At 38.3% G+C, this 25,719-nt stretch overlaps 1 protein-coding gene across 14 annotated transcripts in view; it reads left to right on the top strand.

The window, feature by feature from the left end:
* The window catches only part of Cntn5 (contactin 5), a 1,270,553-nt gene that overhangs the window by 1,222,685 nt on the left and 22,149 nt on the right, over positions 1-25,719 (top strand). For 9 of the 14 annotated variants that reach the window (XM_006509867.4, XM_006509873.4, XM_006509872.4 and 6 more), the window contains 4 exons: positions 8,108-8,294; positions 8,697-8,809; positions 15,086-15,254; positions 20,628-23,307. In XM_006509867.4, coding sequence (XP_006509930.1) covers positions 8,108-8,294; positions 8,697-8,809; positions 15,086-15,254; positions 20,628-20,728 — 570 coding nt within the window. In that variant the 3' untranslated portion in view covers positions 20,729-23,307. Of the gene's footprint in view, positions 1-8,107; positions 8,295-8,696; positions 8,810-15,085; positions 15,255-20,627; positions 23,308-25,719 lie in introns of those variants that run through there. The other 5 variants (XR_003947896.1, XR_003947895.1, NM_001170787.1 and 2 more) reach the window with 3 other exon arrangements.

Genomic DNA, 25,719 nt, shown 5'->3' with positions numbered 1-25,719 from the left:
AACGTTGTTCACTGGGCCTTACAACAAATTACTCCATCATTTGTTGTAGGTTGTTTTGTTCAACTTTGATATTCTGACTGGAATAAGATGAAAAAAGTTGTTTTAATTTACTCGGGGCACTGAACATTTTTTTAAAGATGCTTTTTAGACATTTTTATATCTTTTTCTAAGAACTCTCTGTTCAGGTCTCAGGTCCCACTTTTGATTGGGCCATTTGTTTCTGTGACTCTTATTAATCCTGTCAGGTGGATATCTAGCAAAGGTTCTCTCCCACTCTGGGGGTAACCTCTTCACTAGGCTGTTTCTTTACCCCAGCAGATATTTTTAGCTTCAGGAAATCCAAAAGTAGCATGCTCAAGACAGAAACCTGATGTGGCTTCCTCGAAGCATAACTGGCCTCTACCATTCTCTTTCCCAGAGGCCCGTGCTCCTCCCTTATAAAAGGGCTGTTTACCTGTCAGCCCAGGATGTCAGCCGAACTTAACTCACTTTTGGGTTCTTATTGTTCCTTAGTCTTTCACTTTTGAATGCGCCTTCTGTTCCAAGCTCCCTTTTCTACAGCCACCTTCCCGCGTATGCCCCCAGCTGGTAGGGCTTCCCAAATTTTTCTCACTGGAGTCTTTGGGACTAGAGAGGAAGAAGATCCCTCAGGCAAAACAGGCACAAACCAGGCCATACCTGTTGCAACTCCAGCTAAATGCTGAACGGCTTCGGCTAATTTAGCCTGTTGGTGAAGTGTCGTTGGTTCTCATCTGGGACAGAGTTCCCATGACATCTCTACTCATGTGGGCATCTATAGAATATTCCTCAGATCTGCAGTCACTTAATTTCATCAAAAACCTTTATCTCCCTACTTCCTCCCTCCCTCCTCCTCCCTCCTACCCACTTTGATTAAGCTTAATCAGGTACCTTTCAAAAATGATAAAACTTGGCCAGGACTTGATGTTGACTGTTCATTTGCTTTGTTTGTGTCCTCAGTGATCAGTGCCCCCAGCTGCCATTCCTCTCCTTTTGTGTCCAGTATACTTGGTATAAAATGGCCATTTTCATGTGCCTCGGTGTTGCTGATTCCCACTTTTGATTTTTTACCAATAAATAAATGTCAAAGACGGCACTCAAAGCATCATAGAAAGGGAACATCACATTGCAGAGTATTAAGCACATAAATATTTTAAGATGAGCACTTTCTAACTAAAACATTAACATTCAGGTCAAAACTTTTCCTTCATTAAAGCCTCTTGAGTGTGTATATCATCTCACAGGGCATAGAAAAGTATGGTAGTAAAAATAATAAAATACTTCCAGAATTTTCTTATTCACTGGGATCTTTCTAAAATTTAGTAAAGAGAGCCAGAGACTCAATAGGTAAAAGTGTCTGCTATTAAGCCTCATGTCTTGAGTTTGTTTCCCAGAATCCACGTGGTGGAAGGAGAGAATGGGCTCCTTCAAGTTGTTCTTTGACTGTCACATGTGGGCCACAGTACATGCATGCACACACATATACACACACATTCACACACACAGACAGCCACACATACATGCACATGTATACACACACACATGCAGCCAGACACCTAAATACACACACACACACACACACACACACACACACACACACACACACACACACATACATACACAAAGTAAATAAATAGAATAAAAAATAGATAAATAGAATTTTTCTAAATAAAATTCAATAAAGATGGTAAAGAATGGAAGAAAGCTAATGCCTGTGCTGAAATACACAGATCAGGAACAAATTCAACTTTATGTACAGTCAACCCTTCTCATTGCTTCTTAGATAGTAAAAGCAGCATTTCAAAAGGATAAACACGAATTGATTCAGAGAGCGACACCATTGGTATTCCTGTCACATTTCCAACTTCCTACTTCATATCCACTAATCACTATTGCCTCATAAATATTGAAACTTTAACTAACCATTGTTTATTTATCTTATTTGATTCATTAAATTGTGTGCTTTATGATAATATTACCTGGGCACAAAGCAACTATTATGCATGTAATTTAATCACACTGCCTGCCAGCCCATCAACTGTGAAGAGCCAATTTAACAATATACTTAATACTAACACAAAAGATTAGGAAGCTGGAGACAAACTAAACTGAGGCAAGCTGGCCTTTGCCAAGTAAAACAAATCCATCTGCTGTGGTAACAATGTTCTCTTGGTCTGAGACTCTATAGATCTAGATAGAAGGCTATACTGATGTTGAATGTTGCATAAGCCAAAGGCACATACAGAGGTAATTTCAGCACTGGTCAAGGAAAGGTTAGAGTGTTTTTAAACAGTGGTGCAGGTGAGCAATCAATAGATTGGCATAGAAATATCTGCCTTCTAACCTCAGTTTCCGTTAATCATGACTGTTAGATTTAGCAACACTAGTGGATCATCTGGAATTATATAAACTGAGCTGTTCCTAGTTCCCCTTAAGCTGCACATGAAGTCTTGAGGAAAAAGACAACCTCATTGCCATTGCAGCAAGCGGCATCAAGTAAAATTGCCACAGAGCTTTGTATGTTTTCCTTTCCCTTCATCTTTGTTCAATGACCCACTCTCAAAATCCTATTTTCTGGGTCCAAGCAAGCAATGTAATAGCCTCTGGCCTCCCTCTACTTTATCTTTGCTTCACTGAAACAAACTGCACGCAGGCACATGAAGCTTTGTGTCTCAGCTCAGACCTTTGGAGACTTTTCTTTGTTCCAGGGGGAAAAAAGTGGGGGCTTGTGGGGCAGCCAGGCATCTGACACCAACCTGCGTAACTCACTGCAACCATCACTGCAACCAGCTCAGAGGTGCAGTCTCCCTATCAAGAAGCCTTCAAATCTTCCTTAGATACTTGATGGCTTTAAGATGAGTAGGGTATGGTACACTGGTAATTATATAGGATGGCAAAAATCCAAGGAAATAATAAATGAACTGGTGAAGTGCTTTCTTTAAAAATATTTATTTTTTTTATAACTGGGTTTATTTTATAATTGAAATTATAGTATAATTACATTTCTCCTTTCCTTTTCCTTTCTGCAAACTCTCCCGTATATCCTTCAATACTCTTCTTTAAATGTATTATCTTTTTTACACTAATTGTTGTTGCATGTACTGTATATGATTATCTGTATACATATCTCCCTAAATATAACCTGCTGAGATTGTTTAATGTTATGTGTACGTGTGTTTCCCGAGCATACTCTTTGGCATGAAAAGTTCTTTTTGATTGATGATAGAGATATGTGGTGTTAGATCAATATTGACAGACAGTATTTCCAAGTGATAGACTGACGAATATATACATGATACATGTATTATAGATACAAAATGAGACATTTGATTGATGATAGTCAGGCTGGAAGATAGATAGATAGATAGATAGATAGATAGATAGATAGATAGATAGATAGATAGACAGATAGAGGTTATATGGCAAAATGATACATAAAAGTTAGATGATGGGGACAGGTAGGTTACATAGATAGATAGGTAGATAGATGGTAGGTTGATGATAAGCTTTAACCCAGAAGAAAAACACTAGGCTCATGGTTCTCGGTTTACAGGAAAAGAGTGAGAACAGTCTTTTCTATACTTAAACAGCATCTCAGGTTATGAAGAAAACACTTTCGAAATCAGGACCCAAATAGACAAATAAAATATTCATTAGAAACAGTAAGATACAAAGTTAATACTACTAAATATTTTTAAATATTTTCATTATTTCCTGTGTATAGGAGTTTTGCCTGCATGTATGTCTGTGTGTCACATGTATGCCTGGTGCACAGAAAAGCTAAAAGTGAGCATTGGATTCCCTAGAACTAGAATTTAAAATGGTTACAAACTGCCATGTAGCTTCCGGAAACTGCGTCCTCTGGAATACATCCAGTGCTCTTAACCACTGGCCCAGTACTGCTAGATATATAAACTGATGCTTCACAGTAAAAACCTAAGAAGTCATCTCAGAATGCAGAGTAAAGGTGCAAGAAAGGTGTGGTTTAAAACACACACACACACACACACACACACACACACACACACACACACACACACACACAGAGAGGAGATGCCAGATGTGAAGGACAAAAGAATTTGGGTTAGTGAGCTCAGAGTTGCAGAGAGGCTAAAATGTTTGCAAAAGAAATACCTGAAAACGTGAACAAGAACTCAAATCTCAAACACTAAACCACAACAACAACAACAACAAAATCCTTATTTCTGCTTGACACTAACAAAGCTGAATGTCACTTATTTTTTAAGTAAATATTTTAACATGATAAAATACAAAAGACCAAAATAATAAAATTTAAAACTATCAAAAGACGCTAAGAAAACTGTTCAATATGCACCTTACACACACCAAATGCAAGATTTAAATATAAACCTCTGGCTTCAAAGCCACACACAGTCTGCCTTGGGCTCGTAGCAATATGGAAAATGTTTTATGTTTATGCATTTCCGTTGAAAACAAAAAATTGTTCAAATTCTTTGAAATGTAATGGGTCATTTTTTATATTAGAAGGCTTTATTTTGTCCTAAGTTTTAAGCTCATAATCCCACTTCTGGGATCTAGTCTAGGGAATTAGGATGATATGGTATAAAAAAAAATCTGCTGTGAGCTAGCCACAGCAATACTTTAATCAAAAGTCAAAGTTAGTGGCATTGAGGAGTTGCTCAGTGGTTGGAGCACCTGCCACATAAGAATAGGATTGTAATTCTGATCCCCAGAACACAGCCTATACCAGGTGGGTGTGAGACCCACCTGTAATTCCAGTTCTGAAAGGTAGAAAAAGAGATTTGTCAGATGACCGATATTGGGTTTGAGGGAAAGAGCCTGCCTCAACTTCTAGATTTCTCTCTGGGGAATCTAAAGCATGAGGTGTTGGCTCAGGTGGACAGAATTTTTTTTTTCATGAGTTTAGCAGCACATGCATTTGTTATTTTACTTGAGATGTTTGATTTTATAATGATTACTCCAAATATTAAACGTACATCCAATTTTTAGAAATCCAAAATTTGTATTTTTATAAATCTGCAATTTGCTTAATTTAATCATTTTACTATATCAAAACATACTTAATTATATTTAAAATAATGTAACTCATTAAGAGACATTGAGGCAGAAGTCAGGAAATCAAATGCATTACAGGAAAAGAAAAATGAGCGTTCATCCAACTAGCAACTTTCCAGCCAACTTCATAGCTTGAAAATAACTTGGAATTTTTCTTCCGTCCAAATATTCTCAGAGTCCAAGAAAGACAAGTTAGTCTTCGGAATAAGGAAGAGTGGGGCCAGCAGTGTATGAAATATAGAATGGGGACTTCCTATTTTAGAAAACTACTTTTCTGAAGTTCACTCACTTGACTGTATTCTCTTCCAATTCTGTGGGAAGATTGGCTAAAAAGATGATATCATTTTACTATCCCTCTTTTATATATAAATTAGAATTCTCTACATATATGCCAACCAGGGCTCAATTGTGGAGAACTGGTAACTCTCCTTTAAGCAAGGTGTATTGTATGAAAACAGTTAGCAAAAGTGAGGCAGCATAGACAGTGTGATTGTGCAAGAATGGCTTTCAAGAATAAACTCTAGAAACACAAAACACGAAGCTGATGATTTTAAAAGCAAGCCATCAAGGCCAGAAGCTAACTAGGAGGCCATAACTAGAGGTTACTACTGTGTGATGCCAAGGAAACCATCCCCATCTCAAGGTCCCGGTGACGACTGCCAGACCCAGAATCTCAGTCTGCTCTGATTTGAATTAGCAACATACAAGCAATATGCCTACTTCTTGAGCCCCACGAAGCCAGGGACTGAGCAACAAGACATGTGTTAAGGCTGCTGGGAAGGAGAAAGAAGAAAAAAGTGCCTTCATGCCTCTGCTGGCAAAGAAACGTCAATGCTTTACCCTTCTGCTCACTTCTGGCTTCATACCACATGCTCCAGCTTCAAGTGACCAAACTCAAAGTGTGGCAGCACCCAGACTGAAAGAGAGCCTTAGAAATAAAAGGGTTGGTTTTCTATCAGCAAAGAAAAGCACTACACTGAAGAATAGCGTGACAACTTATGTGTTCTGTCTCTGTCTACTTTGCATCTGCACGGACCCAGTCAACAGTTAGTGACCAAAAGCCTCAGTGTAACAAGGAAGGTATGACTATGCAGGATGACTATTCAGTGTCATGTCTACAAACAAAACTACAGGCATTCCCTGCTGAAGTATGAATATCAAGTTTCCTTCACAGTCTTTCTGTGTGACTACTCTGTTCCCAGCACTGTTAGGAGAATTGTGTGACCTTTAGGAGGTGGTACCTCACTGGAGGAAGCAGGTCTCTGAGGGCGGGGGCTTGAAGTTTTATAGATAGCTCTGCTTTCTTCCTACTTTCTAACTAACTGAGGCAATGTGACTCGATGCTGCCCCCAGCAGCTAGCATGCCTTCTCTGTCATTCTGAGCCATATCCTGTTGAAATTCTAAATTTTGAAGCCTAAGTAAACTCTCCTCTACTTAAGGTGCTTCTTAACAGGTATTTTAATCACACCAGGAAGAAAAACAAGTGATGCAATGATCTCCAAAGAGGAAAATCAAAAGAACCCTCATCAGTCAAACTGGGCACGAAAGTTGCTTGCATCTATTAGCAAACACTCACACTGCTGTATTAGAGATGAGGAAGCAACAGTAGCTCATATTATTAAGCATGTTCAAAACAATACAAGGTGTTGTCTATGTCTAAGTGATGGTCTACGGTGACAGCTCCATAGTAAAAGTGCTGCCTGTAGCAGCAAGAAGAGCAGATCTTGGATTCCCATAAGCAATGTAAATGCCAGGTATGTGTGGTGACCCAACAGTAATTCCAGCAGACAGCAGACTCCCAGATCTCATGCTTCCTAGCAAGACAAGCTAGTTGATGAGTTCAATATTTGAGAGAAATACCTTGCCTCAAAGAGTAACATAAACAGGAATCAAGGACGATTCCTGAAACTAACCTTGAGCCTCCACATGTATGCAAATATGCCTTCACACAGGCGCACATACCATACACATACATGTGAAAAGAAGAAAAGGAACAGGAAAGACTGCAGTGGCATTCTATAAATGTCTTCTTTCTTTTCTTGTGCTTCTTCCCTGAGCCAGCATCTAGACTGGCGCAGGTCCCCAAGATGCCACAGTAATGCTCGGGTTCCTTACTAAGATCACAGTCTTTAGTGGCTTCCTATACCACGGCCACTCGAGAGATGCTGGAGAAAATCTCCAGATTCCAAGTAAATCCTCATTGCCCACATTTCAGACCAGCAAGTTTCGCTAAAATAGAATCTAGAAAATGCCATCTGGTCTTCTCAACTGCCCAGAAACCAGTGCATCAGAAGGAAGACAGGATGGATGCAGGCGAGGCATTGCCAGAACCATAATTAAGATATGTCTGGAGCCTAATCTTTCAGGATGCTGCCTGCTGCAGCTGTAATACCTTCCCTGCCATTTTTGAATCATATCCTGCTGAACTTTAGTAGCTAAAGTTCTGTTAGCCACTAACAGAGGATAAGGTGTGAGGAGAGCATCACAGGAGAACATAGCTATTGTAACAAAGAAGTAGAGTTGAACAGAGTCTCATCGGCGAGGAAAACTGAGCCCTAAACAGCTGCAGTGTGACCCCTTTGATACCTAGCACAATTTCAATCCATTTAACCCACTCCAAGGCATCATGGGTGTTCTAATTACACTTTGTTTAATTAGTGTAAGATGCTGTAATTTACCTTCATTTGGTATTTCAAAGTAATGATTTTCCAGATAATTTCTCCATTATTTCCTGGTAAATTGTTCTTCCATCCTGGATTGATTCTTCTTTAACACCAGAACATGTTTTGGTATCTGTAGCACTCCCAAAATACAGTACACTCGGAAGGGAAATCAAGGCAGTTTGGGCCGTTACAGCTTAGGGCTGTAAATTGAGGGGTTCAGAGGCAATTTCTTTCAGGGATTTGATCTCTAGCAATGTGGGTGGGTGGAGGGGATGGTGAGCAGGAGGGAAATAGGGTAAGTATGTCAGGCAGTCACAATCCCGGGGAAATTTTAAAATTAATTTGTCTTGTTATAATGTGTTGACAGATTAGTTACTGGAAAGATACCGAGCCAGAAGACTCCGTAGAAACAGTCCGAACCAGAGGGAATGAGTCATTCGTCATGTTGACGGGATTGGAAGGCAACACACTCTATCACCTCACAGTCAGGGCTTACAATGGAGCCGGCTATGGGCCACCCAGCAGGGAAGCAAGCACCACCACAAAGAGGCACCGTAAGTGACCTGGGATTGTGTTTGTTTGAAAGCCACATGATCAGAAGCCATGCAAGGTGCATAATAAGCAGAGAAGGGAGCCTTGTTTCAGAGCTCAGATCTGAATTCCAAAACCAGCTCAAAATTTTTTCGCATTCCCAGTCTGTAAAGGTTATCATCCTGTGAAACAAGGCTAAGCGATTTTGACACAGAAGGGAGATAAAAGGATTCAAGTTCAAAAGCTCAGTGGAGTAGCTATTAAAAATGACACTCCTGGAGCAAAACCCTCCTCCTCTGATTCCAGCTGGAGGGAAGCCTATGGAGCCAGCCAACTACCAGGCACGTGGAAGGCAGGAATCCTCAGGACTGATAGGAAGAAAGGCTTTTCGGCTAATGGTTCACTTTGGTGTGTTTATCTTGCAGCCCCTAGGGAGCCACCTGGCAACCTCCGGTGGGAGCAGCAGGGCTCCCAAGTTTCCCTAGGCTGGGAGCCAGTCAGACCCCTAGCCAATGAGTCTGAAGTCATGGGTTACAAGGTTAGTGTCTCTTCATTCTTGGAACAACACATATCTCAGAATTGTGGCTGTGATTGGGGATGGGGGGTGGGGTGGGGGGACGTGAATGAGACATCAAAAATTGACTGCTAAGCCTTTGCTTTTCTTCTTAGTTGTGTTAGCTGGAATAGATGTGTGTTTGTTACAGGTTGAGCCTTTTTCCTTTTACCCTCAGTGTCTGTTTTCTCACCTATTCCTTTCTCATTGGCTCTTTTTGTTCCCCTTCACCAGTAGCTCTCAACCTTCCTAAGGCTGACCCTTTAATACAATTCCTCATGCTGTGGTGACACCTGTCCAACCATAAAACTATTTTTCGTTTCTACTTCATAACTTTAATTTTGCTACTCTTATAAATCACAAAGTAAATATTTTGTATGCAGAATATCTGATATGTGACCTCTGTGAAAAGGTCATTTTACCCTCAAAGGGGTCATGATACACTGATGGAGAACTACTGCCTTAAACAATTCTACTTCTAATTTATTTTCATATATACATTTATGGTTTTTTATTTGGTTTTATATTTTTATAGAAGAATCTATGACCCAGGAATGGGAAGCATATATGGCATTTGTCTTTGTGCAGTCGGCTTAACTTGCTTAACACAATTTGTTCCAGTGGCATCCATTTTCCTGCAAATGACATAGAGAGAAGGAAATTTCATTGCATGTATTTCTCTTATCCAGTCCTCTGATGTTGAACATCTAAATTGTTTCCATAATTTATCTATCATGGATAGCATCACTGATATGCAATTATCTCTGAGATGTCTCAACTTAGAGACATACTTTTGGCAAATTGGGGCCAGACAACTGGATCATATGAAAGACCTTTTGATTGTATTGTGTCTGTCTAAGAATGAATGCTTGCCTGTGGTGTGGGAGGCAACAGTCAAACTCAGTTCCAAAACCACAAAGGCATCTGAAAGAAAAGAGTAGAATAAAACAACAGGATCCTGAATTCAGTCTGAATGCACACAGCCCTGTAGCAACTGGAGGACCCTGGAATGTAAACTTTGTTGGCAGATGACAAAACCTGGACCCCTAAAACTGAACAGGATGATTTTCTGTTAAAAACAAAAATAAAACAGAAGAGTAAAGTACTAGGGCAAGCACATTAAATAGGAAGGATTCCATAGAGACACATTGGGCTACAAAAAGACACATTTCATGGGTATCTTGCCTTGGATTTATAGGCAGTCAGGTGTGAAAATCTCTACACTACCTGACAAACAACTTTGTTTAAAAATATATATGACCTATGGGTTGATGGGTCCTAATTTCTTACTTCTGTTTCATATCATCAGAGTTTAAAATTGAATTCTGTGCAGAATTACCAGTTGAATATTATTTATGATAGGTTTGAAATTTCTTTCATGTCAATATTTAGGCTAACAACCATTATGATTTTGGTTTTCAACCAAAAATACTGGTATATTTTGTGCATAAAGTAGTAGAAGTCTTAAACTTACAACAGACACAGTTACAAATAGAATATATATCCATATATATTCATGAATGAGTATGTGTAAACCCATTTTCTACTAATACATAAAGCAACTTACAGTGTTTCTTAACTGAAATTAATATTGATCACAGATAAACTCACACTGAAACAGATACACATACTCAGCTCTGACTCTAATCCTCAGACATATACAATTTCATCTTTTCAGGAGGTGGTTGGATCATTTTCTGGATCCTTCCATAAGCTCTCCTATTTTCACATCTTTCACTAAGAGACCTCATCCTTTGAACTCACCCTTCAAACCATGTATACTCTTAATAATAAGGGGAAAGTATTTTAAGACTACTGGCAGACCATTAAAGAACAAATCTAACAGCATAAGAAATAGACAAACAACCTTGCAAATTAGAAAAGCAATGTAGAATGCTTGAAAACACATGATGCAAACACAAAATTCATGTGACTACCTAGAAGGTTGGTATCTTAAGCGCTCCTCCAGAGAGCCTGAGTTCTAAATGGCTAAAGAAACTATGTTGAACTGGGTGTACAACTCCCCAAGTATTCTAGTTCCATCTCATTTCTGTGGCTGTTATACAATACCAAACAGAAGCAACTTAAAGAAGAAAGTGAGTCTGGAGCTCCTAATTCTACTGTAAAGGAGAGGTCAAAGCAGGAACCTGAACCATCATATCCACACTTAAAACCAGAGAAAATATGTTTGTGGATCCTTCCTGTTTGCTGTCTTTCTTTAAGGTACATTGTTTCGATATATATATATGTGTGTATGTGTGTGTGTGTGTGTGTATGTATATGTGTATATACATATATATATATATATACATACATACATACATACATACATACATACATATATATTTCAGTAACAGAAATTCTTGCCTAAAGAATAGTATAGCCCAGAATTGATTGGATCTTTCAACATCAATTAACAACCAAGAAAAACCCCCATCAATATGTCCACAGGCAAGCTTGAACTTGATTCTGGGTTGTGTCAAATTAGCAATTAAATCAACCAGCATGCCCAATGACACTCAGATCTCTTTGCTACCATTTTAGCCCAGTGTGTTTGTATTTGTTCAACCCCTATACTTTGGATGCCATGAGGAATCTCCCAGCAATGTGGAGCCTTGTGAAGACAAGAACACTCATCCTCAACACCCTTAGAAGAGCTGGATAAGTTCACTAATTTCAACTCAGCCAGGAACATCTCACACAATTATCTTGTTTATGGCTAGTATCCAATATTTGTCTTTTTCAGCATGACTTCGATATGTGTTGGGATGTGACAGATAATGATTATTGGCTCCTAAGTCAAGTCAGACAGACTACAGTTCAAATCTTACTTGCATAATTTTGAATAATACTCTTCAACTTCCGGGTTTCATTTTCTTCAGTTAAAACTGGTAAAAATGGCATTAGCATTATTTATGCTACAGGATTATCTTAAGGATTAGATAATTTATACAAAATAATTTGGTGTTTAAGAAGCCTATATTGAAATATAGTTGCTATTTTTTTATTTGAGGAGACTACACTACTCAGGGGGAAAATGTTAAGGATAATAATAATAATAATAACTTACAACTCCTATTTTCTATTTGTGAGGACCACACTGTCACTTTAGAATATCTTCTTGCTGGGGAAGAGCCTCCAACATAGCTATTTTAGTTGTATACATGCACAAAAGTAGGAATATGTTGTGAAATGTCATTTTTATTTTCATTTTCTTCAATGAATTACACACCTTTAAATTCCTGAGGGAAAAGAGCTGGATAAAGGAAGCTGCCAATAACATGTGGAGTCAGACCTCCCACTCACTCTTTTGCAATTAAGCCTTATTAAAACTTCTGCTAGCTCAGGAAAACTGTGGACACAAAAGGACTGTTGATAAAAAGGCTTCCCATTATTCAGTGGGCATAGTGAAGTATTCTCCTGACACAGGCACCATAAAACAAATATAACAGGAAACAATAACTAAGAACATGAACAACGAGATGTAACCTAGAGAGCACACACTTAGAACGTGACTCTGAGGAATAATTCAGTCTGGGCAAGGGTCTCCATACTATGGTTAGACATCTGCAGGGAAGTACATGCAAACATAAGTGGTACTCAGATGGAATGGGGAGCAATACCTCCTGTGTTATTCTAGCTCTATTCCAGAAAATCTATAGCCAGGCCAAGAGTGATACCAGGGTCTTGACATACCACCTGCCCGTAAATATGAAAGATCTACAAAGTAGAACACACTAGACCTTTTCCTTTCTAAGGGATCATATAATGCCACGCTAAACTATTAAACCAGAGTTTCCTTCTGGTATTCTTGGAAAATTCTAGTTAGAGGTATCTTGGTATTTAAGGAAATTGAGAGTGGGACTTTTGATGTTACAAATATCCTCCTTTCTCCCCGGAAAATTATACTCAGAGTAGACTCAGGCTGTCTGAATGAATTCAGGGCAAGAGCCCCATGCTATGAACCAGAAGACAAACATTTATCACTTTCTGACTGTGCCTAGAAAGTCTTTTTTTTTTTTTTTTTTTTTGAGATTAAAGTCCCCTTTACTATATATTTCTGTCTCTACTTTCCAAACTGATTCATAGCTAGGAAGTGTAAGTACTAATCAGTTGCAAAATTTACAAATTACAAATGGCCCATCAATGTACATTGAGATTTTCTCTTGCTTTCACAATTTAGTTGTAAGCTAAGACCTTCTGTTACCTGAGAGCTTTGTGCCCTGAGAGTTCTTTCACATCTGATGAAATTGGAACACCCACACCCATACTTCTCTATTTCTTCACAGACTTCATGGGTCAAAGGATATGACACCTTGGACCTTGATAGTCAGGTAGCCCATCTGCATATGTGAACCTGTAGTCCCAGTGAATTACTATGTCTCAAAAAAGATGGTACATGGACAGCTCTTGGAAACTAACACACCAAGTTGACCTCTTGCTTCTGCATTCCTATGCACACAAACCTGAACATTTCACCCTGCTCACCCAAAAGTTTGATTTTTCTAGGGTTTATTTTGTTGCATGCAAGCTAGTTCAAAATTAAAACATGTTTTCTATATGAACTTGAGTGTTTGTGTGTGTGTTTGCATATGTGTGTGATTTATCTTGCTTCAAGAACATGACATTTAAACAATGTTCCATAGCAGTCAACAATGGTGGTGATAGAGGTGAGTTTCTCTTACTATCTTGTGTGATCAGGTCCCATGCTTGATTTTTGTCATATGCTTTTGCCCTTTTTGCTCTTCTGAGAAAATTATGAAATAGTAGGTATTATTTCTACAAACAAAGGGTGGATTTGGGTTGGGATAGGTCAGTAATTTACCCAGTCAGGTAGATTGGGGTATTGCTTTAGTTTGGTTTCAGAGAAGATTGTTTTGAATCCATATTTGCATAATGACAAAACCACTGCTATTCCCATTAGTCAAGGCAATCACAACACCAATAATTATGAAAATGCATACAAACAATGGGAATGAATAAAAATGCATTAGTGTATCTTAAGTGCTGCTGTTTGGTGATTATACCCTTCCCACCATAATAGACTATTATTGGAGGCAAAAGCATAAGAGCAAAGCATATTAAACACTTCTAAAATAACCAATGAACCAACCACCTAAGGAAATTCCCATCCTAGTTAGCCACAACCTCTATGAAGGATCTCACTGCCTCTGTTGCCTCAGTTATGTGAAAAACAGGACAATATTGTGTCCAGATTTGTGTTTCTGTTCTCTATCCAAGTGTTTTGAATTGTGAAATTATGGACACATGTCGAAATTAACCCTGTCATCCAAATGCAATTTAATCAGTATACAAACCTCTGCTAAAATTAAAAAAATAAATAAAATAAAATAAAAATAAAAAAAAAGAGTAAGCCGGGCGTGGTGGCGCACGGAGAAACCCTGTCTCAAAAAACCAAAAAAAAAAAAAAAAAAAAAAAAAAAAAAGAGTAAAATCTTGACTCTTATGGTCATTTCCTACATTGAGCATTTTATTTTAAATGTTTAGCAACTGTCTCCTTATACTTTCCATTTGGGGAGCTTCCATGTCATCCTGTGCCTTGCTGTGTCTCCAAGCTCATGTTGTCTTCCAGTACATGTCGCCCTCAATTACACTGCTAATTGTGCCACTGATTTTAGAGGGACCGCCATGAGCAGGGAGAGCATCAGCTCCTGTGCTAGGTTTAATGAGAAGGCTTCGGCTTTTATTCATGACTTCTAACTACCTACTTCTCTAATCTAGTTCTCCTGTTTCTCATGTGTCCTATCCATTTCATGAATGCCATGGCTTCTTATTTAAGAGGGTATTTTTTTCCTTATTTTCAATCATCTCTTATATCTGGAAATCTTCATCTGGTAAATTCTGTATGTATTTGTAGATATTTTAGTTATTGTTATTTTACTGAGTTGCTGTAGATCAGGATGGCCTTGAACTAAGGACAATCTTTCTGCCATGCTCACTCAAATACTAGGATTACTGATGTGAACCACCATGTCTGCTTTCAATTTATCTTCAAACACTGAGCTTAGGCACTTCAACTTCTTCCCTTGAATATACACAGGTAATACTCTCTTTCTGCATTACCTGTGCCCTTACGTATACTTCTGGCTCAGTATGTTATACCTGCAGCACATTTGCTCATGTGTCAAAGCAGTGGAGTGTGGTACCTAACTCGGAGTGTAATGTATAGTAGTCAGTGAAGAAATATTTACAATGCGCAACTGAATAACAAATAATTCACGCCTCTGTTATTGCTCACAGGTTTTTTATAGGCAAGAGGGTCACAGCGAAGGTCAAGTTATTGAGACACAGAAACCTCAAGCTGTAGTGCCTCTACCTGAGGCTGGAGTCTACATTATTGAAGTTCGAGCGTACAGTGAGGGAGGAGATGGAACAGCTAGCTCCCAAATCAGGGTTCCTTCATATTCAGGTAAGTTCGACAGAGCAGGCTCGCTTTAGGAGACGTCACTGATGCTGGGGGTCCTAAATCTTTTTGATATTGAAGGATGGCAGAATTCAAAAAATTTTTAGGTATTTTTCTTCTTTGAATTCCATGCCATTCTGCAATCAGCATAAATGACACCTGCAAACTAGAAAGCAGGTGATGTTTTCATTTGTACACCGTTTATAAAGTTCTTTGCCTAACCTGGGCTAAGTAGTAACTAGCCACTTGGCTGTTGAAAGTTGTTTAGTACACCTGTGTCTCTATTAGCATGATTGTTCTATGAAATGAAAGGGAATGTACAGGGAAGTATTTTAAAATTTAAAACTAATATTTATTGAGTTCTAAACATATGACATATTGCAGTCTTCATTACTGTTACCATGTAATGGGTGAGAGTGTATAATGATTTATTTGTTTGCAATTTCAAAAGCAAAGAGCATGCCTCGTGATGCCACAGAAGGCTCTATCTATGGCTTATCTCATGAATACATTCATCACATAGAAACAAGCCAAAGGCATTGTTCATCATTCTATTTTGATGACTCAGCCAGAGAGTGATAGCAAGTATAGCCGAGGAAAGAGTAACCCTGGACTTTGAAGGAAAGCTCTTGACACAGTGCTTGATTAATCCAAATTCCAGACTGGAAGTTTACCATTCCAAAACCATGGAGTGTGACTGAGAAGAGCCTGTGCACCCCAGCACAACCTTAGGCCCCTCCTTTGACAAGAGGGAATGTGAGCAACATACATTGAATGTGCGCATGAAATTCCCAGACCACAAATAAAAATTGTATGCTTTTAAAGAATAAAATTCCCTAGTTTTAGGGGCCATATATTGGTAAATTTAAGAGAAAGGGCAAGTCAGATCTTCAGTAATCTAACCACCTCAAATCTCTGAGGGAAAATATAGATTAAGAGAAGAGAAGTAGGTAGGTAGAAAGAGAGAGAGAGAGAGAGAGAGAGAGGATATATAGTTTCATAAGTTAAACAAATAATAATTAAAATAATAATTAAGCATAAATGATAAAAATATCTAGAAATCTGGGTAAATTATATATATGTGTGTGTGTATATATATATATATTTGGTACGACAAATGGTCCTTTAAAACAAAACAAAACAAAACAAAACAAAAAAACAGAAATGGGTGTGGTGGCACATATTTTTTAATCCCAGGACTCTGGAGACAGAGGAAGGCTGATCCCTGAGTTCAAGGCCAGTCTGGTCTACAGAACAAGTTCCAGAACAGCCAGACACAGAGACCTTGTCTTGAAAAACAAAAATGAATCAAGAAACCATAAAATGAAAAGACTCTCGCAAGAAGTAGAAAGTCTGACTTTCTCAGACATCCAGACCTAAAAATTAACATACCTTGAGGTCACATAAAACATCATATATTTTATGCTTCTTTTAAATAAATATTCATTTTTTACAGTAAAACTGGTAATAATGTCTTCACATTGAGTAATTTACAATTAAGCCATTCCTGTGAGGTTCTGAATTTTCAAGAGCAGCTTGAGAGATAACTCAAGGGTCAAGCTTCTACTAACACCAACAATGCATTTTAGCTCATATCACTGTGTATGTGTGTGTGTGTGTGTGTGTGTGTGTGTGCTCATATGTACATATGCACATATATATCTAGAGGCCCAATGTTGGTGTTTAGTGTTTTCCTCTATTGCTCTCTATCTCAGTCATGTACTCATGCTATGAAAAGACACAATGAATATGACAAATTTTATGAAAGAGCGCATTTAATTGGGGCTTGCTTGTAGTTTCAGAGACTTAGTCCCTTATCATCATGGCAGGGAGCATGGAAGCATGAAGGCTGACACAGTGATGGAGAATTGGCTGAGAGTTCTACATCCAAATCCACTTGAAACATCAAAGCTCATGCCAAGTGACACACTCCCCCAACAAGACCATACCTACTCTACAAGGCCACACTTCCTACGCTTTCAAACAGTGCCACTCACTGGTAATCAAACATTCAAATCTATGAGCCTATGGGAGCCATTCTTATCCACACCATCACACTCTCCAACTTTTCTCTGCAATGTTTAAGCATTTCCTATCTGAATATGAAGTATTTATCAAACCCTGTTTCCATTCCCCCCTTTCAACTCCTCCCTTAGCTCACACTACCTCCATTTTTTCACCCCAACATTAGGTACTCTTTTTTGAAACCCCTGAGTCTACTCAATGCAGCAATGTTGTGCAGGGGTGTTGGATTATCTACTGGAGTATAGGGCAACATCCCTAAAGAAAATTGACTCTCCCTCAGCCAATAGAATGCATTGCATAAGAGGGGAGAAGCAAGGTTGGAAAAGCCAAACTGTGAATAACTATTGAAAAACAGTATATTCCAGACCTGATGTGATGTTGCTCACATAAGCTCCACCACTCTTTTGAGGACAGGATCTCTTACATTACCCAGAGTTTGCTGTATTGGCCAGCTAGGCTTATCAGTGATTCCCACCGGGTACTGACAGTACCCACAGCCTCCATCTCTATAGCAAAACAGAAGTAAAACCACAGATGCATCCCACCATGCCCAGCTTGCTGTAGTGTGCTAGAGATCCAGTCTTAGTTCCCATACTGGTATCTAGCCACTTGGACATTTCACATCTAATACAGCATCTTTTGAGTTGAGAATTTCATTGTGTTGAGTTGGAGAGGTTCGTTTTTACCCAAACACAGAGGCTGTTGAGTCATCTGAATGAGGTCAGTAACAAGTTAGGCTTTGATTTTTCCATTCATGTTTTAATCAACTTGCAATACCTATGAAAATAGCTATTTGGGCAATTGCTAAACTTCAGTAAAATAGAATCTCATCATTTTATCTAACTTAGCCACATAAAACCCAACTGAGGCATGGTTTCATTCTATATTGTCAAAAACAAATGCTTTAGAAGTTGAAAAGCCTTGCCCAGGTGAAACAGATGGATGGCTTCCAGTCAGGATGCATCTTAATGCTCATTGCTGCTGGCTTATGGTTGGCTTTCACCTTATTTATTTGGATGTGCTAAGACAACATATCTAATTAGTAGACTTTACTCAGCATCATTAATGCTGACTTCACAAGACCATCATGGAAACTGGACATGTTTTATTTATTTCAGCCCATGCCACTCTAGCCAGGTCTGTCATCGAACTTACTTTTCTTATTATGACTCATATGTGGTCATGCATTGTACAATCAATGTATTTTACACAGGATGAAGTTACTGTCGCATCAGTGTTACAAATTGACAAAGATATAAAGAGTAACCATTCTGCATGCATGCATGGATGTTTGCATATATGGTTTAGCAGCAAAACTATTCTTTTGCTCTGAAATATGTGGGGAATACATTTAAACTCTTTGCCTCTAACGAAACTATATATACATATATGTACATGTATGTATATATATATATATATATATATATATATATATATGATCTCTCATGGTGTCACTACGCTCATCCAATCACACAAAAAAAACTGGAAAAACATTCTAAAATGTGGGTAATTTTTTATTCTTAAGATTTTAACCCAGATTCAGTCTCTGTGATGATCTTTGTCAACTAAATATAATCTAGAATAACTTAGAAAGATAACCTTAATGAAGAGTTTTCCAGATTAGGTTGTCCTATAGTCATTTCTGTGGGGAACCTCAAAATTGTTGTAACTGATGTGGGAAGACCCAGCCTATTGGATAAAACCATATCCATATGTAACCCTGCCATATTCTAGCAGGGCATCCTGGACTGTATGGGAGTAGAAAGACTGATGAGCAGTAGGCAGGCACACATGCACTCATGTCTTTCCACTCTCAACTGTGCATGCACAATGACTAGCTATTTCAAACTTCTGCCATCATGACTTGTCTGCAACAGCAAACTATAATATAGATTTGTAAGCTTTTCTTCCTTAATTCACCTTTTGTCTGGGTTATTTCATCACAGCAACAAGAAAGAAAACTAAGTCACTGTTTTGAGAGACAAAATCCAGGGAGCATCCAGACCTACAAATCGTCAGTCAACCCAGTACTTTAATCACATTCATTTTTTTATTTTCTTTATACTTTTTGTTTTTAGGTTATAATATATTTACATTTCTCCCTTGCCTTTCTTCCCTGCAGACCCCATATATTCCTCTTTATGGTCCCTAAAATTCATGGGCTCTTTTCTCACTAACTGTTGAGTAGTACTTTTTCTCATCTGCAACAGGAAGATCATGCTATATTACCACATAGGAATATTATAAGGATCATGAAAGATAGTATGTATTAAAGGTTTATTACCATGTTTGGCATATAGGATGTAGTCACATCAATCACTCTGATATTTCCAAATAGCTCTAGCTTCAACAGACATTCCTGAAGTTACTGTCTAAAATGGCTCTTAATTTACTAGCATTATGACTTTTCAAACTACTTCAGATCAATCAACTCAGACCAGTTAGTTCATTTCACTCAACTGCATGTGATAATCTGATCTCATGAAAGTATTCTTTTTTTTTTTCCATTTTTTATTAGGTATTTAACTCATTTACATTTCCAATGCTATACCAAAAGTCCCCCATATCCACCCACCCCCACTCCCCTGCCCACCCACTCCCCCTTTTTGGCCCTGGTATTCCCCTGTACTGGGGCATATAAAGTTTGCAAGTCCAATGGGCCTCTCTTTCCAGTGATGGCCGACTAGGCCATCTTTTGATATATATGCAGCTAGAGTCAAGAGCTCCGGGGTACTGGTTAGCTCATAATGTTGTTCCACCTATAGGGTTGCAGATCCCTTTAGCTCCTTGGCTACTTTCTCTAGCTCCTCCATTGGGAGCCCTATGATCCATCCATTAGCTGACTGTGAGCATCCAGTGTACGAATCGTAGATACAAGATTGCCCCCTTTTTTTTTGCCAGCTCTGGAAAGATAGAATTTAAGCTTGCTCTGAAATAGTTGAAACCATGACTATAGTAAATAAAGTATTTTATTAAATTTTATTATTTGTGGAATATTATGAATTCATGTCTCATCACACTTATACTAATTATCTTTTTCCAGTTCTTGAACCATTTAAGCTTGACAACAATGATTTCATTCCTATCCCTTTCCCTTAAAATACTTCCTACCTGTGCACCACTAGTAAAAATCAACCATTTTCATTGTTAGGTTTGTTTGTTAGAAGTTGTTTAGCTTTTCAATACATTTTTTCAGATAAAATTCTACTTTCTTGTGAAGGCAGAGAACTCAGACAATACCTTATTCCGTAGCAGAACAGTGCCATGGGACAGAGGACCAATCCTGCCGCCCATCATGCCTGAGAACATTTATTTGACAAGTGGCTTCATTGGAGGCTTCTCTTTTGTTCACAGGTGGGAAAATCACAAGCGCTCAGTCAACCCTGCACTCTCTCTCCAAGTGGTCCTCAGTAACACTGCTCTTGGCTTTGATGCTTCCTTCCAGTTCCTGGTGAAAGCTGCTCATGCAGTGTGGTTTTCTTTGCTTTAGCTCGAGAAAGCGGCAGCAAACAGAATACAGAATGAATGGAGACTGGGTTCCTGAGAAAAGCTTTGAACACACGGGACTACAGATGGTGCCCTCTCAGGAGTTTTGGGGGAGAATAGGAGTTACCCATCAGGTTTCTCTTGGGATTTTGTAAATGGAGAGGACAGTTCTTAGTCCAATAAAAATATGCAGATTGTATGTAATGAAATTTTGTAAGCACAGGTAATTTCTGTCAGATGTATTCTTAAACTTTTTAATATGTTGGGATTTGATTTTTCTATTTAATGGCTCTGAGTGTCATCTATCCATTGCTGAGGTGGTCTCTATAGCCTGCTCAAAGTCAAATACAAACCCAAGAGAAGAAATGTCTTCTCAAGACTTTGTGTCTAATGTTTTTCAAACTTCCCATTAGATCACTGCTTCAATACAAAACCAGCAGGAAATATAAAAAAAAAAAAATACTTCAGTTATTGGTGTCCATGATACGGGAAATACATAAAAGAGTTCTCAAAAGCTGTTGTATGACTGAATAAAAAAAAGAAAGGTTTTTCAATAGGCCATTCTACATGTGCTCTATAGTAAGGTATTAACTTAGGGAATTTACATTAGAGGAAGCTAAATAGAGAGTGAATACAAACTGAGTTATTGTGTCCCATGGAGTAACATGTGGCCTAACAGCAAACACAGTCCACGTTTAATGTCAAAAGATAGTTTAACGTCACAAAAATAATGACCACTGAAAACAGCAGCAGCACAAAGCCACAGGTGCTAATATAAAAGTGTAATCAGCATGGGACAGGATACCCCATTTCTCTACCTGCTGTCAAGACAGACATAGAATTGAGTGCAAGACTTTCTTCTACATGCAAATGATTGTAAGGATAAGGCAAGCTCATGAAAGAAGTAATGAAGCAAATTATTCAAACAAAAAATTCCGAGTTTTTTGACAGTGTTATTATGATATGCCACTTACCAATGCTTCCAGCTATCATAATAAAGAGAGTTTCTTAGGTTCAATGATGTTCTTAAAACTGAGTTGTGGAAACACCGCATGGCCACAGCAGTTCAGTTGGTCTAGCCAAAGTCTGTATTGCTGAATTCCATGGAACTTTCTCCATTGACTAATTTGAGGAGTTAGATTAATTCTAAGAGCTAATTCATGGACAAGCTAAGTGAGACCATCCTACTTCCTGAGTGTGTGATAGGACACAGAGCACAAGGACACATCAGGATGGTTTCACACTCATGAAGAATCCAGAAATGATACTGAAGATAGCCTCACTTTCCAGAAAGAACCTGAAGATGCTGGTTACATGGGCAATTCTCAAATAGAGATAAAAGGTAGAGTCTATTGCTTTGCCTTTATATGATCTAAGGCAATTAACTTTATTTACATCTTTAATAACAAACAAAATGAAAACACTGAGCTTAGGTAAATGTCAGTTGGGGAAGTCTATCCTGAATATCCTACAAGGGTTTTCAGGGCACAGTATAATTATTTGCATAACTATAACTCTCTAAACAGTTATTCACATTCTGTTTAGAGAGAATTTTGTCCCAGATAGCTCTTAAGTAAAGGAAAGTCAATATAAAAAGATTATTTTAGTCAACAGACTGTTACAGTAAATACTACGAGAGTGACTATTCAAGCCTATGAATAATCAAACCACGTGGCCTTTCTCCCGTGCCTCCAGGGGAGTAGGAGAGGCTGAAGTTCACCAATAAAAGCGAAAGCTGAGCTTCCCAAAGCATGGTGTCACCGCAGGAACAAATCATGCATCTGAAAAACAAATGTAGAATGATTTTTTAACAGAATATGTTTTTCATAATTGGTAAATTGAGACATTTTCTTCATTTATTATTGATGCTCTCATTTAGATTACTCAAAAAACTTTAAGAATCAACTTCTTAACTAAATTCTTCTAAAACAAAACCCAGTAAAATAAAAATGTCACAACATGGCAAATTCTAATTAATCAATATTATCAAAGAATTGCCTGAATATCCACATATAGAATTTCTGATGTTATATTCTCACAGAAGTCAAAGATGTGGGGTATTTTTATTCAATATGCACAAAATAAGTATTTTGCATCATGAACCTATTTAAAATAAAGCAGGTTTTCACTGTATGTGTATTTCTGTATCCCACATTTGTTATTTTGTAGCAAGCAAACAACATTCCTGTCGAGGAATATTATTTTCCAACAACAGTCCTGAGCAAACCTTTTCTCTGGTGGAATGGTAACCACACAGTCTTAAATCCCTGCAGAGACTGTATTTTTCTACAATACAATGGGCACACTGAACCATAAGAAAACAGCTCTCCTTAACATGAGACACTTCATGACAGCCAATGTTTTGCATATGTAACTGAAGGCACTGTGGACTCTGTGTCAAACCATTAAGTATGTTATATACAATCTGTATATATACTATATATAATGGTATATATCATGTGGAGGGCACAGTAAGATAATAGTTCTGTGTACTGTTCTTGTAACAATAGACCTTTTTAATAAATAATTCTGTTTTTATTGACTTCTATCTTCTCTCCTGTCAACTACATAAATGTTAATATGTCAAGTAGGCCAGAGAATAGTTACGATGATTGTGATAGCTTCACGTGGAAAACGTTTGTTAAAACTTTACACACTATTATTTTGGGTTCAAAAATCTCCGTAAGGTCTAAGTAGATGACTCAGCAGGTAGAAATGCCTGCCACCAAGGTTAAAAGAGCATTTACTTTCTTCATGTTGTCCTCTAACCACCACACACACCTACACACACAAAACAAATAAAAGGTAACTTTAGTAATTGTTGCGGGAAATATACTGCTGTGTTCTAGGTGAGCTACTCTCTCCAGCTAATCCCTGCTGAGCCTGATAACTGTGTTCCCAGCCCTCATTCACTTGTCGCTGGGGCTGCTAGTTCTTCCTCAGCCATAGACCCAATTAGCTGGTGATCCCACATTCTAGTAACTAAACGGAAGTGCCAACACTGTGGTTGCATATCACAATACCCAGTAACCTGGTAAAAACAAGGCTCTGAAAGCTTGTAGTTAACCAATCAGATTTATGTATCAATCAAATTACAATTTATAAGATGCCAATACAATAATTTCAGAGCCAATTGATAATGATAAAAGCTGCCCACCTAGATTAGACAAATTATTTCATTCTAACCTTTATGATATTGTAACAACCTGTGGCTGGTCCTTGCCATACTGATTCATGTCTGTTGCCACTCCTCTCTCTCTCCTCTCAGACAATCCCTATCTTTGCAACTCTTAGCTCTGCCTCCCCTTTCCATGTCCAATAACAAGCCTTTTCTGCATTAATGTAATTGGACAGGGAAAATCCTGTGACAAAGAGTCGTCATAGATATCTTCCCTAACATCAACTTGAACATATATAACTATGGCAAAAGAAAAAAACAAAGAAACAAGTAGAAATGGGTCAATTTATGAGCCATTGCTTCTCACGGCAGCAGACTCAATGGAATCAGGTGTGGAGACTATGTGCTAAAGGCATTCTTCAGCTTTTGTTAGTAAGAGGCAGTCACACTGTGCTGGGTACAATTGCCACATATTTACATTTATGCACTCTTTCAGGCTTTCTTAGCACCATTGGTCACCTCTATTTATTAACAAGGAGAGCATGATTATTTACTTCTAGGCATTTCTTTACTACCTAATTCTAGGCTCATGCAGAAGAGAGGACACTATATCCACTTTGAGAGTGTCTAGCATAATGCAGAGAATGTAACAAGTGAATACTTTCAATGGTTGGCTTACGATTGTTTGGAGAACAATGTTCCCACATCTGGATGGTTTTCAAATCACCGGAGCCCCTATATCTCTGTGAAACCAATTCAGTATCTCACATATGACAGAGAATATTTTAAATATTATTGGACACAAAATAGTACAAGTCTACAAGACTTGGAAATATCTAGTAACTTTCTATATGTATTTGTTCTTTGACACAGCAGTGACTAGAGAAAAGAGGAGAAGGCAGAGGTAGATGGCAGTGAAGGAGAAGGGTGGGAAGGAAGAAATTAACACAGAAGAAATAACAAAATTTAATAAATAAAGGTTTAAGGTTGGAGCTCAATAGAGTGCTTGCCTTGCATTGAGTTTGATCCCAACATAAGAACACTGGAAGAAACAAGAATATTGATTATCAGATAGTAGAGCTACACAGCAAAATACTGATGAAAACTGTAATATCACTGAAAGAGACACAGAGCTTGGCTATACATCAGGAGAGGAGAGGAGGAGGAGGGGGAGGGGAGGGCAGGGGAGGGGAGAGGAGAGGAGGAGGAGGGGGAGGGGAGGGGAGGGGAGAGGACGGGAGGGGAGGGGAGGAGAAATGGGAGGGGAGGGGAGAGGAGAGAAGGGATAGGAAATAGAGGGGAGGAGAGGAAAGAAGAAGAGGGGAGGAAGGGAGGAGAAGAGAGAGGAGATGAGAAGAGAGGAGAGGAGAGGGGAGGGGAGGGGATGGAGAAGGGGAGGAATGGTAAAGGGAAGGGAGACGAGGATACTGAATTGTGTCTCTAATATCTCTTTTGAAATTCAGCATAAATCTGATCAACCTGTCTCATTTTGATTTTGCAAAACAAGTATTGGAGGAAAATAAAAAGAAAATTTATGTAATATCACAAGAGTAGACCTAAATGTGGAATATTCAACAATATAATAGATCCACTTTTGTCCTCAAATAAATGTCTCATAGAGGTAGAATTGAGAATTTATCTACTATATATTAAAGAGTGACACCTGCCAAATACTGTAAGGGTTAGTCGTGGAGTTCTAACTTAAAGATAGTGACTGTAAGAAAGACGTCTTTGAGACTATGGGGAAATTTTTTAATAGCTAAATATTAAATGAGAGGAAGAAATAACAGTATTACCAAATGTTAAGTCTTTATCAGTTAGCAATATACACTAAAATATGTA

The sequence above is a fragment of the Mus musculus genome, chromosome 9 (assembly GCF_000001635.26).
Source record: "Mus musculus strain C57BL/6J chromosome 9, GRCm38.p6 C57BL/6J".
In the NCBI taxonomy this organism is placed as follows: Eukaryota; Metazoa; Chordata; class Mammalia; order Rodentia; family Muridae; genus Mus; species Mus musculus.
The sequence above is the reverse complement of the archived record's forward strand: the minus strand, read 5'-3'. Positions and strand labels throughout refer to the sequence as shown.